Raw genomic sequence first — 16398 nt, 5'->3', positions numbered from 1 at the left:
AAGGGTACATCATACATGGCTGACATATAAAAGGCCACACCACTAATGTTCCATTAACTCCTGACAGGCAATGATGTGAAGTCACTGGATGCTGCTGATAAAACCTTGGTCCAAAAAACTAAGGGAATCCTGGATCCGTGAAGATCCGGGTAGAATAGGTCTTCAGCAACCCATGCTTGCCGTAAAAGGTGACTATGCTTGTCGGAAGAGACGACTAACGGGATCGGGTGGTCAGGCTCGCTGACTTGGTTGATGCATTTCATCGATCCCAATTGCGTGGATCGATGCTCATGATATCAATTACTTGATTGACTGGTCCGGACTCGATTATTTACAGACCGCCGTCATATAGCTTGGATATTGCTGAGTGTGGCGTTAAACAACAAATAAAAAAATTAAATGAATCATCCTTTACAGAGACAACATATGTACACCCTTGAGCAGTACCAGGTGAAGTATTCTGTCTTTGACAAAACTACCACCAACAGGTTAAAAGGATGACTGACTGACTGACTGACGTATGTTTGGTTTCTACCATTTGTTGGACTAACAAGTTCACTCAATGAAATGTATTTAAAGTTTTTGACATAAGTGATTGAGAAAGAGATTGGTATTAGGTTTATAAAAATGAATTATTTTCATCCAATAGGACACAAAGAAGTCCGCTGTAAATATTCAAAGCACGTTGGTACACTTTTCTAACAGGTCGATTCGTACCTCTGGTAGTGACATTTTGAACAGCTGATAGTAAACTGCAGCTGTATCTTTTCCCTGCTGTATCCCATTCTCATCATTATGCTACAACATCACATGACACATGCCCCCCTCGGGCGGACTAACTGAAATATTATACCGCTGAAAATGTAAAAAAACAAAAACAATTTCGAATGCCGGTTGAAAGATCTTGCTCACTGCTCCCAAAGTTATAAAACTTGTTATGGCCCCCATGCTAAATGTCGATCACATAACAAACCTAAACCTAAGAGGTATGAATTCTACCGAGCAAGATGATCTCTAAAAGTAGGATTCCAAATTACCAAATAATCATCGGAATATCGAGTGGGAAAAGAAGGAAGCGAGGTTTAACGAATTATGATTTAAATTTCTGGTATCAGTTAAGAGGTTGTGTCTCACACATACACCACCTCTGTGCTACTATTAACATATAAATTACTTGAAATAAGAACTATTCACCGTACATTCTATACCATTAACCTTTGTGGCGAGAAAGTAATTTACTGACAACGAGTTTGATGGTGTTATACTTAGAAGGAAACCTTTGATAAGAAATGAAATTACCATTTTTCCGTCCGAAGGACCAAATGCATTACCATCATATACCAGCTACAACTCCTAATGGTCTTATGCATGATTTATTGCCACTATAATGGACGAGGTCTTGAAACTTCGTGCAATTATCGGAAAAGTGAAATTTCGTTTAGGGAAATAAAAATGTAAGAAATAGTATGTGCCTGACGTTCAAAGAAGGTTTGAATGTCAGCACCGTGGAAGTGCATATGCCCTTCGTCCATAAAACGTTCTCCATTTTATGACCTTGGGTGGGAGCTCGGGGCGATGTTGGTCTTGGAAAGGTGCCTAGTTTTCTGGTTTCTGATCAACGTGTCCAAATAATGCAAGATTAAACGTCCAGACCAACATACATCTTATCCAAACACAATGAGTGAGTGAGGCACCACAGCGGCATATCCGAGACGATAACATCACAAAAAGCGACCGTCAACTTTATAATCTGAGGGAGGGGGTTAAAAAAGTAATTTGTTCAGACAATACTGTAAAAAACATAATTCTGCCACGGTTTTCAACCCAAAACATATGTGGACAAATCCTTTCTGTATGTTTTGAAACAGAAACGGTAAATCCTAATGTATGAATATATATGCAAATACCAATGAATAAAGTTTTACGGCGCAAATTCACGTTGTAAGAAACGGAATGAGTGAGTGAGTGAGTGTGTGGCGAAAACTGGGACTGCTTTAATTGTAATAACACCCGAAGACAGTGAAAATCGGAAGAACCAGTTGTTTTCATCGAACTCCAGTTGTATCACATGAACCTCAAGTCCGAACTGTACAGCCACTAGTTGTCATGAGGGGTGGCGGGGTAGCCTAGTGGTTAAAGCGTTCGTTCGTCACGCCGAAGACCCGAGTTCGATTCTCCACATGGGTAAAATGTGAAGCCATTTCTGATGTCCCCCGCCGTGATATTGCTGGAATATTGCTAAAATTTCGCGTAACATAATACATCGTGTTACTGATGTGATATGAATGCTAATATTCGAGGTATCAAACCAAACAATTACAACCTGACCTCCACCGGTACTTAACGCTAACATTTTATGACGTCAGTTGACGTCTTGCTTCACCCTGAGTGGGTAGTGTTGTGTCCTTGAGAAACATCGGTTATAATAAACTCAAAGGGACCACTAATATTAGTTCGTTATAACCGTAGGTCGTTATAAGAATATGTAACAGCATATATACAGCAAATGGATAAGGAACAATAACTGTTCGTTTTATCCGTCAGTTCGTTTTAGCGTGTTCGTTATGAACGTGGTTTACTGTACATGAAGATCCGGGGTAGAATAGATCTTAAGCAACCCATGCTTGCCGTAAAAGGTGACTATGCTTGTTGTAAGAGGCGACTAACGGGATCGGGTGGTCAGGCTCGCTGACTTGGTTGATGCATGTCATCGGTCCCAATTGCGTGGATCGATGCTCATAATGTCAATCACTGGATTGTCTGGTCCAGACTCGATTATTTACAGACCGCCGTCATATAGCTGGAATATTGCTGAGTGCGGCGTTAAACAACAAACAAACCAAACCAATCATACATCAGCACGGCAATACTGCTGCAACTTGAGCTAAGATCGCGATTAACATCTTCCTGGCTGTTCCCAAAGTTATAAAATTAGGCATTTGCTCGTCAGATAAACGTCAGACGATTACATTTAAACAAGCATAAACCCAAGGGCTATGAGTTCTGCCAAGCAATATTATCCCTAAAAGCAGGATTCCAAATTGCCAAATAATAATCGAAATAACGAGTAGGAAAAGAAGGAAGCGAGGTTTAACGAATGATGATTTGAATTTCTAGTATCAGTTAAGAGGTTGTGCCTGACTCGCACATCTCCCCTGTGCTACCATTAACATATAAATTACTTGAATTGAGAACTATTCAAGCTTTTGAAAAGTGAAAAATCCGCAGGTTTAGTTGTAGTAACCGAAAAAACAACAACCCAAAACCGAATTGGGCAGTAGAAGGTTGGGTATATACTACAGTTATTCCTTGAGTATTTGCGTTTCCTTTCGTTGAACGGACCCCAGTGATGTTATGTGTAAACGCCGTCACCGTATTTAACACTAGGCATGTTATGCCTATTCAAGGTCGCAGAATCTATGACACAGCTTGTACTTATTGAAATCAGTTGACCTCTGACCCTGTCCTTCAGTGATGGCGTGTAATGTTTATAGAACCTCATGAATGCTGTTCATGAATTCATTCATGATCGTCATTTCACTTGAAACAACCAAAGAGGAACAGGCTACGGCGCACAATAATTGCTCTGAATATTAGTAAACAAAACACGAATGTGAGTTTGGCAGAAATTCTGCGGGGAGACACAACCTTAATCGATTTTACGCAATCATTTAGTTTGTACCCAGGGGAGAGTCCGGGTGTATTGATTGGGGATGTGTCATAAATTGACACTTTGCTGGAATTAGGTGATAAAATATTGGAAGAGCTTAGGAAGTATAAACGTGTTCTTGTTTGCAAAGTTGACGTTTTGGGCATATTATCAGCTGTTGGTCCAGTAGTTGTTCACAATGTGCACAATGACTGTCCATATACCATTGTCTATATACCATTCTTCATATACCATTGTCCATATACCATTCTTCATATACCATTGTCCATATACCATTCTTTATATACCATTGTCCATATACCATTCTTCATATACCATTGCCCATATACCATTCTTCATATACCATTGTCCATATACCATTCTTCATATACCATTGCCCATATACCATTCTTCATACACCATTGTCCATATACCATTCTTCATATACCATTGTCCATATACCATTCTTCATAAACCAGTGTGCATATACCATTCTTCATACACCATTGTCCATATACCATTCTTCATATACCATTGCCCATATACCATTCTTCATACACCATTGTCCGTATACCATTCTTCATATACCATTGTCCATATACCATTCTTCAAATACCATTGTCCATATACACTTCTTCATATACCATTGTCCATATACCATTCTTCATATACCATTGTGCATATACCATTCTTCATAGCCGGAACATTATAAGATGCCATGGAAACAACACTTTAGGGAAGTATTTATATTTTAATTATTTTTTTTATATCAATGAAGTTCGACTGAACAGCTATTATGACAAATTTGAAAATGAATACTGTCAATGTTTATTGATTTTAAATTTGAACCCAAGTGTCATTTAGCGAAATCTGAGATTGTTTAAATACCATTCCCGCCCAAGGAGAAAAATGTTCCCCCGAACAATACACAACACACCAAACGATAATAGCACAGCACAGCACAGCAAAGCACAGCAAAACTCCGACCAAAAACACCAAAAAAGAAATACCCCCAACAACAAAAACACAATTAAAGCTCAAAGAACCCACCCTCCCCCATCCCCCGAAAACAGCGAAAACCAACGAACAACGTTGACACAACAAATACAGTCAGTTATTTACACCCCATGACCGGAATACACCCAGTAACCCAACTAATTAGACGTTTGGTCTTGGATTCCCCCAGATCCAGAGATAAGATGGTACATCAGTCGTAAAGTTTAAAAGCAATTCTTACGAAAAAGTGCCTCCAATTAGTTCATACTTCAATGCAGTTATCGATATAATCTCCCCGTATAAACCACCAATATTTGTTCAACCGAGTCTCATAACAACATTAACAATACAATGTTTGTATTTGGAGTGAGATGGAGCCTTTTTGTGAGTAACTTCAAAGTCCAAAGCAAGGATAGATTTCAATCGCAAATAAATCAACCAAACCCAACTGGAAACATTCCACGTTAATAAATCCCAAGTTAACAACCGCTATTACATCGTCATTGCCGCGATTATCGATTCTCTGCGTCATTGACAAGCGGTTGATGTTCCCCGATTAGCTATACTTGACAAACTACCTTTCAAATTGAATAAATCAATACGTCAAATGAATGCATAATCTGTTAAGTAGTATTTACGTGAACTACATCCCCACAACGACTTATCCAAATTGTAATTTCACGTGTTTAGCGGAGGCCTGGGGTATTATGGTAAATAACTAGGTAATCAGGTGTTTGGGCCAGGTTTGATATATGTCTAGCCGGTATTGAACGTTGGATGTAATTGCACGGATGGGTTTCCTTCTTTATCTTGGTCTACTTACATCTCGTAATACATGTCGTTAGGGGAATAATACTTTCATGAGTCATACGCTAGTGCATTCGTGTCAGTCAGCATATATTAGACACTTACGTATGGGATATGAGACGGTGTTTAGGCCCATCATCAACGTTGTCAAAAGTAGTGCAAAGTAGTTATGTGGTTTGAGTTATGTTCCGTTTTAATTCTCTCTACTTTGGAAATTAAATAACCTACCTGTTGTTTAAATATACGCATACGTTGTATGTACATGTAACTATATGAAAAGAAATTGGGGCGTTTAAGCAGGGAGCTCATTTATTCGGTGCCGAGTCATCCCAGGAATAAATAGGAATTAAGAATTCGATTACAGACTCGTTAATCAGGAATCCGTTATTAACAAACTATTTATTTCGAAACCTGTTAACCAACAGCTCATTTCTACGGACCTCAATATATCCGAAATATTTTGCCCAAAATTCGTAAATAAGAACCTTGGTATTCAGGATCTCGTTAATCCGAGCTTGATAATCCTGTAAGTCCCAAGTTGTTTATAGATGGAAGATACTTTTACGTCTTGGCATTCGAATTCTTGACGGTGAAGGAACTAGCTGGATCCTGATTAATGAGGTTTGACTCTGCAGGGATGAATAATATTGATCCACACACGGCATTGCTCGGTAATCATAACTATTGACACGGTGCACACTTCAACCGAGAGCGAGTGTCTAATCGAGTGGCCTGCCGTCGCTACATTACCAGCGCGTCTTTGGGACGAAGGTCTGCATGTAGATACGGCATAAATAGACCTATCTACCGAGCACTTTTGAACGCTTCAAGTGCACTTTTAGATTAAACCATATATACTTTGACATGTTTGACAAATTTGTTCTCCGTGGAAGGGATATTGGAGTTGAGGTGGAAATAGGGTTCGAATCACGAGAGTGCAGATGCATTTGGTGAGTTCGAGGCTAAGACGAAGTGTCGGGGTCACATGATGATGCATACGTGCCGCAACTCCTTTTTAGCATTCTAAACGTGCTTATATTCCTCAGCTTTATTGGTATTAAAATTTAAACGCATTCGAGCATTATGAAATATTTTCAACAAAATTACAGGTTTACTCACCGAGAACTTTAGCTAAAACAACACCCCTTTCCAAAAGCTGTTTCCGCGCTTGTTGGGTTTAGGGTTAATGAAGCTTTTCATCTGCATAAATGTACGCTAAAAGCTACATGGGTCTCTAGATTTCACGCAGACAAAAGAGCGTTTCCGCGTGTAGTGGTTTGAGAGACGTCTGTGGTTAGTGCGTGCGTGCGTGCGTGCGTGCGTGCGTGCGTGCGTGCGTGCGTGAGTGAGTGAGTGAGCGAGTGAGCGACTGAGTTGAACGCCACAGTTAAACAGTTTGTCCGTTATTTCTTGACGTGTCAGCTTAATGTGGGAGGAAATCTCAAACATCGGCCAAAGTCTTTTAGATAACGCTGTTCCACGATATGTAAATATATAATCAGCGGATCCTGTATATTGAGTTGCGGTGTCTTAGACTACTGGTCTGCCGACGAATCCCTCATTTTGATAGAGCGCTAAGGGTTCACCAGACCTCCTTTCATGAGTTTGTAATAGAGGCGTGGAGTCGGTTTTAAGATTATAGAGATTGAGTTGGGAGTGAGTATGGTTCTATGCCGCTTTAAGCAATACTCCAGAAATATCATCCAGAAATGGGCTTCACACAATGTACCAATGCGAGCAATCGAACCCGGGTGTTCAGCGTGACGAGCGAACGTTTTAACCACCAGGCTACCACAGTGCTCTTTTTAATGAGAATGTCACATGTTTTCAAGCAGGCTTTGGCACAGAAGGTGTATGGGTTGTTCTTTTAGTAGCAGGCTAAAATTCAAGCACAACTCATTCTAGAAGCAACAAGCGCTATATACGCTATCATCGAGTTCCAGTGATATGACCCGCCAGGAGAAAAGGGACCATATGGGTTCTAGGAAACAATTGTGCTATCATCAATTGCTTGACTTCAGCTCACTTTAGTAAAGATCGCCATGTGTGATGTCATGTATCTCTGTAATAATGATGATTTAAAGCTTGTGAATTGTATTTTTATGTTCCAAAGATACCGTAGTTTTAAAATATAATGAAAAGTCAAAATGTGATTTTTCACCAACAAGGCTCCTTATCTCATGTTCACATTATTATGCACTATTATTCTTACTGATACCGGATATGTTAATTACACATTGTGAAACAAAACAGTTCACCTATAACCAATAGCAGTGATTCACATAATCCCGACAACACGCACGGCAATAAACTCAATACCACACTCGGTATGTGAAAGTGATATATTATTTGATATCAATGTCAATATACAAAACCCTAAGGCATTCAACTCTCAGACCATCTCAGACATCTGTTTTTGTTCGGGGCTATAAATGACACATATACGATTTGAATGATAATGGGCAATGTTTCCGAGGGCATCGCCACTACCGGGAAAGCCGCGATCCGTGGCACGTACTGATGTAGAGCTTGAGGGAAATACTATTGTCAGGCACGTCATCTACATCCCTTTGCGCTCGCGTTATAATGGCCAGGGATTGTTCCCACACCATTGCCTTCCGCTTGTAAACAGGGAGTTGTAATCTTGAACTGTTACAATGAATGTTAAACAATCTACAGAAAATCAATTCCTGTCAAAAATGGATTCTCTACCTGACGTAGGACGAGGTCGTAAGCTTCTTCTGAGGAAAGGTCAAGGACGATGTTTTTGTAGGACCCGGCGTAACTTCTGTCAAGGTGACGTAATTCGTCGTGGATGTCTCGGACGTCTTGCAGACGCTGTACGGCGAATCCCTCGACAAAAGGTTGATCTCGAAGGGACCAGAATATCTGCTGCAGGCGCAACAAGCCTGGAAATATAGTTTGAGTGTCAAAGAGGAACTTGGGTCGTGCCAATTTGAATTGTGGTAATTTTGATGAACCAAACGTATCAAATACAAATGTTTATGTGTTCCGTCACTCTACCAATAATAACTTACTCTAATTACATAGTTAACGCGTGTCCGTACTCAAGGCTAGGTGTAGTGGACACAGCGGCTGCCCCGTGAGATGAAGGTCGGTGGTTCGACACCCTGGCCGCGCGTTTAAAAAGACGTTACAAAATGGTTCTTGTTGTTATCCTGCCTGGCGCTCGGCATTAAGGGAATAAAACTAGTACTGGTCGGCTCGGAGTCAGTAGAATGTATCTTAGTGAAATTTCCATTCTAAACTACGGCATGGTATCTGAGTGGACGAGCACTGTAAAACCGACATTATATTAGTAGAGACTAGAACAAGCAGTCACACACAAACACGTACATTTTACCAGCAATATATATATATGGTCACTACCGGGGTCATAGCACTATAATATTTTAATGTAAACTTTACACGATGTACGACTTTTCCATTGGACATGAGGTCGGTCACATGACCACGTAGGTGACGTGTGAAGTGTATGAACGGAACAATTTGACTAGTTACACATTCCGAGGGAAACCCCGGGGAATATCGAAGCTATCCTAGTGAAGAAAACGATAAAATACACATCTAAACTATACCAGTATCAACTCAATCCGTGTCTAGACTGACTGACAGTCGACAGCAATCTACCTTAGTATCTTTTTGACACATCTTTAATCACGTTGCAATGATCAGCCAGTTGATCAGTGATGACTAACACATGTAACCGCCACAGGTTCATTAACAACTTCGAAAATCGCTCCCGTCACTTTCATCGTGTTGGCCATTTTTACGTCTTCTACTTGATGTAAATGTATTACGACGCGCTGTCATTGCTGAGGTAGTTCTTAACAGACCTTTCTCATCCAATGATGTTGTTATGTGAATACATTTGTTGTAAACAAACTGCAACAGATGTTCCTGCAAAGCAAGTTCAGCATACATACGCTCATGTCACTCTCATTTTGAGGAAGATTTTATTCCGCGATAAAAATGGCTGTCAATGTAGACATGATGTCGCACGAACTAAAATAAAAATTGTATATAGATCTAGGCCTACATATTTCGAGGTGAAAAATAGTGATAGAAAAAATAATAAGAATTGGCTTTCACTTTGTGTGAGTTCATTGGAGTATGGACCTTCATAGAGTGAGGGCGAAACATTGTATGAACGTCGTTTCAAGCTCCGACAATGGAGTTACAATTATTCTATCGCATATATCCTAGGCCTATAACGTATGGGGTTTAAAACAGTTTTAGCGCTTACGACTATCGTAGATTTATGTTATAGTATGGCTGTTACGATTATCATTGCACCAAGTATGCCCTCGGCTCTGACCGCTAACGTAATGTCGGTTTAAACTGGACAAAACGGGTTTTGAAGTTGGCAATGGCTTTCAAAACAATCCGAAGTGGGTTATCTCCCTTTTTGACCTTTACCTTCGTCACTGTCATACAGGAAGTGGACCTGTCCCCAGTTGAGCTTATGAATGACGTCAGTGAGGGCGTACGTGTAGTCCGGGCGCATGTGCAGCTCGAAGTTAGACTCTTCACTGACGGCAATGCGGGACAGGCTCGGCGTGATGAACGGCATGTGGAACGTCTTCGCGAAAGACTTGACAATGTCGGTGGAGGTCATCTCTTTCTGGCCAAGTATTGCAAAAACTCCATCGCTCATCTGTTTGCATACTGCAATCAATGAAAGTAGTTAGGCGTTATATATATAAAACAACATCAACAACAACAACAACAACAACAACAACAACAATACGGCGAAGATGGTGCTCATAATAGCAAGAGCGAAAACAATAAAATATTTATGTTTCATTCATATAGCGACAATAACAATACGGACGATGATGATTATGTACATGATGATGATGATGATGATGATGATGATGATGAAAATAATTATTACCCTGACCACACCTTTTCGAAAGTGCGGAAAGTAATATCTTGTTCAAATAATGTTGTTAACAAAATAACGGTAAATATGCAAATGAGGTTACATTGAAAGATGTACTTTATAGCTCTGTATATTGATGCAATGTCTGCTTGCGCTTTTGCAGTCAAGGTTGGCTGCATTTTTAAGAGGTCCTTTCACACAATGAATTGGAACTCAAACATCGATTATATCAATAATAACATCTTAAGTGTGGAAATGAAACCTGGGCCCTAGGCGTGATGAGTGAACACTTTAACCACTCGGCTACCCCATCGTGTGGTCTTAAGGAACGGTTTCATGACACGCCTATATACAGGGAAACAAACAAAAGAGCAACATTCCTTATGCCTAGTGTGAACAAATTGCTTCTGTTAGAAATACCTGTAATACTGATACAATACTATCGTGTGTGAATGCTTTGTTTGTTTGATGTTAAAAGCCGAACTCAGCTGTAAACAATCAAGTACAGGCTAGACAAACCAGAGATTGATAGTATGAGCAACGGCTCACGTCGGAGTACGTTGTTGACACGCTATCAACCAAGAGTGACAATACAGCTATCCACGGGCCTGTGTGGAGTGGGAGGGATGACGTCAACTTTCCAATTGTCAACTTTCCCGTTATGTCGACCAGTATTCGAGCAGATGCAGCCTTTGGTGTCTAGACATCACAACTTTTGCGGTACTGTCGAGCCGGCTCTTTCTACGACAATTGCAAAGAGAGTCATACGATACTTGCTTAGGGGTACAATATTGTCGGGGTTAGCAAAGCTTACAAAATGTTTTGTGGCAGACATGTGGAGGACATTTCCAAATTTGACGAGTCAAAAATGATGTCTGATGCAATTCATTTTTTGGACTTGCATAATATGTTCCGTATTTTTTTTAGGTGATTAATTGACTTGGCTTTGCAATGGTAAGTGACGGATGCCACTGTGTCAGTTTTCGCTCACCTTTTCGCGAACACGTGGCATCATCACTAGTGATAGTGCTAATTATTCATAAACACATACTAATGGTAATACTAGTAGTCAAAATCGTACAGTGGACTGTGCGCTAAGCAGGTGTTAGTGCATCAACGGCTACAGTTCTGGCTATGTATAAAGGCTAGTGCCAGTGAAGAATTATCGAGGGATATCAGTCTTTTAACAGAGACAGAGTTTTCATAATTTACAACAGTTCTTCCTGTTATCCAGACAACACTGTGAAGAAAGAAGACAACATATACACAACAATAAAACTAATCAATATCTGTTAGAGCAGTGTTATTTCAGAATGACAACGCTAGTAGAGTGAGGGAGTGGTTTAGGTTTAACCTCACTTTAAACACGTCACATTAAACTGTACTTTCATTTCTATCATTATCATCAGACGTTAGTTGAAATGTCCATTTGGTGAAGACAGTGGTACAGCGATTTGGTTTAAATATTCTTTTAACACTCAGTCCTTCAGTTAAAAATTAGTGTGTGACATTTTAGATGAAACTGTCAAAATGACTATTTGGTGAAGACTGAAACTATGTGAGTTGGGTTTATTGTCACAAAACCTCCACACTATTCCAAGTGTTTCTATTTTAGCAAACAAAAGGTACTTTATATTCTATTTTATCTTTGGAAAACAGAAAAATCTGCTTTCAAAATTTGATACAGGTTAATTCCTAGTGAAGTACAACAAATTTACGTTTGTGTAATAAAATACTGGCAAATACAGGAAGAGTGAAATAGCTTTGGTGAAACTCGAGAAAAAATAGAAAAAAAGGTTAGCGTGCTTCAGAATAGGGTCGATCTGGAAACTTGAAACACAAATTAAGATTCTATATACTAGTATGATTCTTGAAGCAGTACAAGCCAGGTTTGGGTAAAATAAAAGTCTAAAGTGAACCTCACCAGCTAGCAAGGGTATATTGTAGGCGGTATATCCGGCCTTCACCTTGACCTACAGATCCTTGCAATCAAAGGCCAGACAAAAAAGTCATGACAGTTTGAACACCAGCGGCAGAGATTTAATCCAACATCAGAATAACCTCCTAAGCCCGCCCTGAATTTTTAAAGCCGAAGACGCTTTAATGCCCCAGTATAGTGCAGCATTACTAGGCTCCCATCTTTACAAATTGCCATCACACGTCAGCCATCATATTTGTATGCTATATGAACATTTATCGATTTACAATAATTCCTTCTGTAAAAGAGCAATCAGTCACTGGTTATACTGTTCTAACCAGGTTAATAATTTACTTCATAAAAACTCATCAAGTGATCTCAGAGCCTCCGTAGACATTTGCCACTCAGTGAGTCTTTGATGTCACCACAGAAGGCCACTTCCCAGTCCGATGAGTGTTATTGGAAAGGTTTGCTTTGAAACATAAAGCAACAGAAAACACTCATTGGTTGATACTGTGAGTAACGTGCAACACCGTCGGTGTACGATCATAAAGTCACCGAGCTTGACAACCTGATCCATTTAGTCGCCTCTCAGCACAAGACGTTCTGTAAAGGGGACATGCTACCCTAGCACCCTCACAGGACCATCAGTTTTGAGGTTTTGAAGGTACTTCGTCAAGAAGGATTATTATCTATAAAATTCTTTGTATTATGTTTTCGTATGTTTTACCGTCTTCAGCTGTGATAGAATTAGAAAAGAAACTTTATACAACGGATGAAAAGATGATTGACAACACTATGGCGTTTCACGTCTAACTTTTCTTTTTAACTATCAAATATTATACATGATTAAACGGGCACCATACAATGAATTTGGGAATACTGGAATATGATTGGTCAATTAGAGGTTTTCAAATCACAACAACCTGCCTCTGAATCAAACGTCTCTGCAGAACTGTATTTGAAATATCACTTCTACTGGTTTACAATATATCGAGTTGTGGTGCCTGCAATATGTGTGACAATACATGTTGGGAAGAACAAAACGACTGACAGAGGGTACTACACATTTTAGTGAAACCAGGAATCTTGACATGGTTCGTCTCTATCAAGCAATGTGACGTCGTTTTTTCTGCGTCACAATGCCAAACGCCATAATAGTGATGTGCAAAGTTAGCTCCATATTATTTCAGGAGTGGGGTGGTGGGGGAGAGTGGGGTTGGCATTAATGTTTGACTACAACGGAACCGTTCGGCACATTTAAGTGCCTCTCGTGCTTGTGGGTAAAGTAAATATATGATGTTTAAAAACATGTTGTTTGATATATATGGAGATGTTAATATTTGAAAGACGATCAAAGTTGCAGCCCACTCGTAGCACAGGCTGAAAATGAGTTTTTGACATGGTACATATAGAAATACGACGTACGTGCATTCATTATTCGTTGATTTGAGAGCAATGATTTCGGTTCCAGGTTAAATGACAAGATTCATTTTTCAGTCTCAGGAAGTGGTATAAACCCTTGAAGTACATGTATCTACAAAGTATTACGCACAAGACCCTTGCATTAAAAATAATTGCAGAATATGAAAAAAACACTTTTAACGCCAACAGTTTGAAATAACCCAGTCTTTCAAACTATCATTAAAACACCTTAAAAGCCAGGGATGGAACATGTTTTGATCCCCAGCGCTTAGTGGAAGTCGACCTTTAAATCTAGACTCTCATCCTGAAAACCACTTGAATTGACTACCAGACAAGAAGGATTTATATTTAGCTCTTTCTTGACACTGACCCGAGAAAGGACTCATTCATTTTGAAAAAAAATAATTGGACTCAGGTGCATTTACTGTAAGAGAGTTGAAATAGAGTGACCTGTTTTTTCAAGCTTTCCACTTCTCAATTGAACCAGTCGTGTCAGAGGATCAGTGAAGTGAAAGGTTTTCATGCTGTTTCATCCAGAGGTCTGTTTTCTTAACACTCATATCGAAAGGGAATTTCACCCAACGAACATTTCGAACTAAATCAAATAACGTTTGAAATAAGTTCGTGATATCAGAACTTCGTTATTAAAAAAGACATTGTTTAATCCACATGTGACTTTGTTCATGGTTTTGTCGATATTCGTATTCTTCGCCCAAGCCTTTGTAACCCCAGGAACTGGCCAAAGCGTACTGGATATGACATTAACGTTTCTTTACGATCAGTTCGTAACATGTCAACTGGCAATAACTGAATGATGACTGTCGGTGTGTCCAGTCTTCTAAGGCTCTTCAATTCATTGTGCAAAGTTACTTCCATTGAATATGCCAGGATCCTACGATCGACGTTGTTTGTTTGTTTGTTGCAATTCTCCAGCTATAAGGCAGCTATCTATAAATAATCGAATCTGGACAGACAATCCAGAAATTAATACCATGAACATCGATCAACGCAACTGGGATACGCTGACGTGCAACAACCAGGTCAGCGAGCCTGACCACCCGATCCCGCTAGCCGCCTCTTACGACAAGCACGGGTTGCTGAAGACCTATTCTAACCCGGATCTTCACGGGTCCGATCGACGTTGACCCGAATCAATACTAATTATTGTCGTTAGTTTGTACGCGGGGGAAACGTGTGGATGCATACGTGTAGCGTGTATGACAGAAGAAAAAAATAAATGATAAAATAATAAATGTGTGACAGTTTGAAGCATTGCAATTAACAGCACAGAGCTGCACCCTTAGACGACCCGCCTGTTACTTTTGTCATAATGAGAATCACAACTGGCAACGGGATATTTTTGAATGTTATTCCAATTGTCGATCTGAATAAACTGTGTTGTCTGGCCCTACCTTTCATAGAGAAGATTTGTATGCCAGTAGCAGAAATACACTTTGTCTTTACTAAATAATCCAAGCCAAGATTGTATTAAATAGTTGACCCAATACTCTGATATACCTGGAATACAAGCACATTTCAAAGAGGCGTAAATACAGCTTGCTTACACACGAATATATACGGTTATGTTGAAGATATGCTCGGGTGCAAGGACAGTCAGTATACGCCTACATTTTCAGGAACACCTGATACCGTCGCCATTTGATAGTGATTGATAAACATGCTGGTGATATAGTGATTGTTTAACAGAGGTTTCGTATGATCATGGAGTTGTCTTTATATCTTTCTATTGTAGTAACTGACAGTTTTAAGCTGTCATTGTAATCCCATCAAGGCATGGGTGTACCCCCCATCCCTCTATCCCCCTAAAAAGATAAATAAGAAAGGAGAAATATTTGCATCCGCGTGCCAGCGGGTATTAATGTCTGATTGGGACAAATATTTTTCTTCACTGATCTACCCACCTGAGCTAAAAATATATGATGTAGAGATTCTCACCCGAGTGTCTTTTGATATCAAATATATCAACACGAGTTGATAAAAGTGGAAAAATTCCGAGGCTTGTCGAGGATTTTTGCCACTTTTATCAACGAGTGTTGATATATTTGATATCAAAAGACACTCGGGTGAGATTTTATTTATCATCCAACATCATTCTTCCAACTTTTTCAATTTGTAGACAATAATTAGCAGTTTCTTTAGTGTAAAAAGTACTGCTAACAGCTTCAGTAGCAGAGCCATTAGTGATGTCATTTGATTGTGACGTCATGGTAACCAGTGACGTCACAATGGTCTGCAAAGCATTAAGATGTAATTTCATTGCAGCGATATATACAGTGTAGATATCGCTTGATCTCATCAAAGCGATATCTCCTGTGGGAGCCAGTTTTGGATGATAAATAAGAGAAATCGCCTCATCTATTTCATATATAGATCGACGAATCAGGATTCAGAGTGACACAAACTGACACCAGACAAGACTGTGAGAGAAATGTTCCAGAAGGCCAAGTCTTTGGTATCTACAGTTTACACCATGCTGTTTCCACGAAAATTTAAAAGAGCGTCATACGACTCTTGCTCAATTGTTGATTCGAGATTCAACATTCAAGGCCTTTGTAAAACTTTCAAAAGGTTTTATTGTAGACACGTGGATGTCAAATTTGACTCATCGTATAGGCTACGCTTTTCGCGAACACCTGATGTGATGTGATGTGATAGTGATAGTGATTCATACACACA

At 39.7% G+C, this 16398-nt stretch overlaps 1 protein-coding gene across 2 annotated transcripts in view; it reads right to left on the bottom strand.

Moving 5' to 3' along the window:
- The window catches only part of LOC124146952 (glutamate receptor 2-like), a 99524-nt gene that overhangs the window by 45398 nt on the left and 37728 nt on the right, over nt 1–16398 (bottom strand). For both annotated transcript variants that reach the window (XM_046517534.2, XM_048387881.1), the window contains exons 3-4: nt 9893–10141; nt 8165–8361 (exon numbers count right to left, since the gene is read on the bottom strand). In XM_046517534.2, the coding sequence (XP_046373490.2) occupies nt 8165–8361; nt 9893–10141 (446 nt within the window). The remainder of the gene's footprint in view (nt 1–8164; nt 8362–9892; nt 10142–16398) is intronic.

This window comes from Haliotis rufescens, unplaced genomic scaffold (assembly GCF_023055435.1).
Source record: "Haliotis rufescens isolate VD_foot unplaced genomic scaffold, xgHalRufe1.0.p SCAF_7, whole genome shotgun sequence".
NCBI classification, from domain to species: domain Eukaryota; kingdom Metazoa; phylum Mollusca; class Gastropoda; order Lepetellida; family Haliotidae; genus Haliotis; species Haliotis rufescens.
The sequence above is the reverse complement of the archived record's forward strand: the minus strand, read 5'-3'. Positions and strand labels throughout refer to the sequence as shown.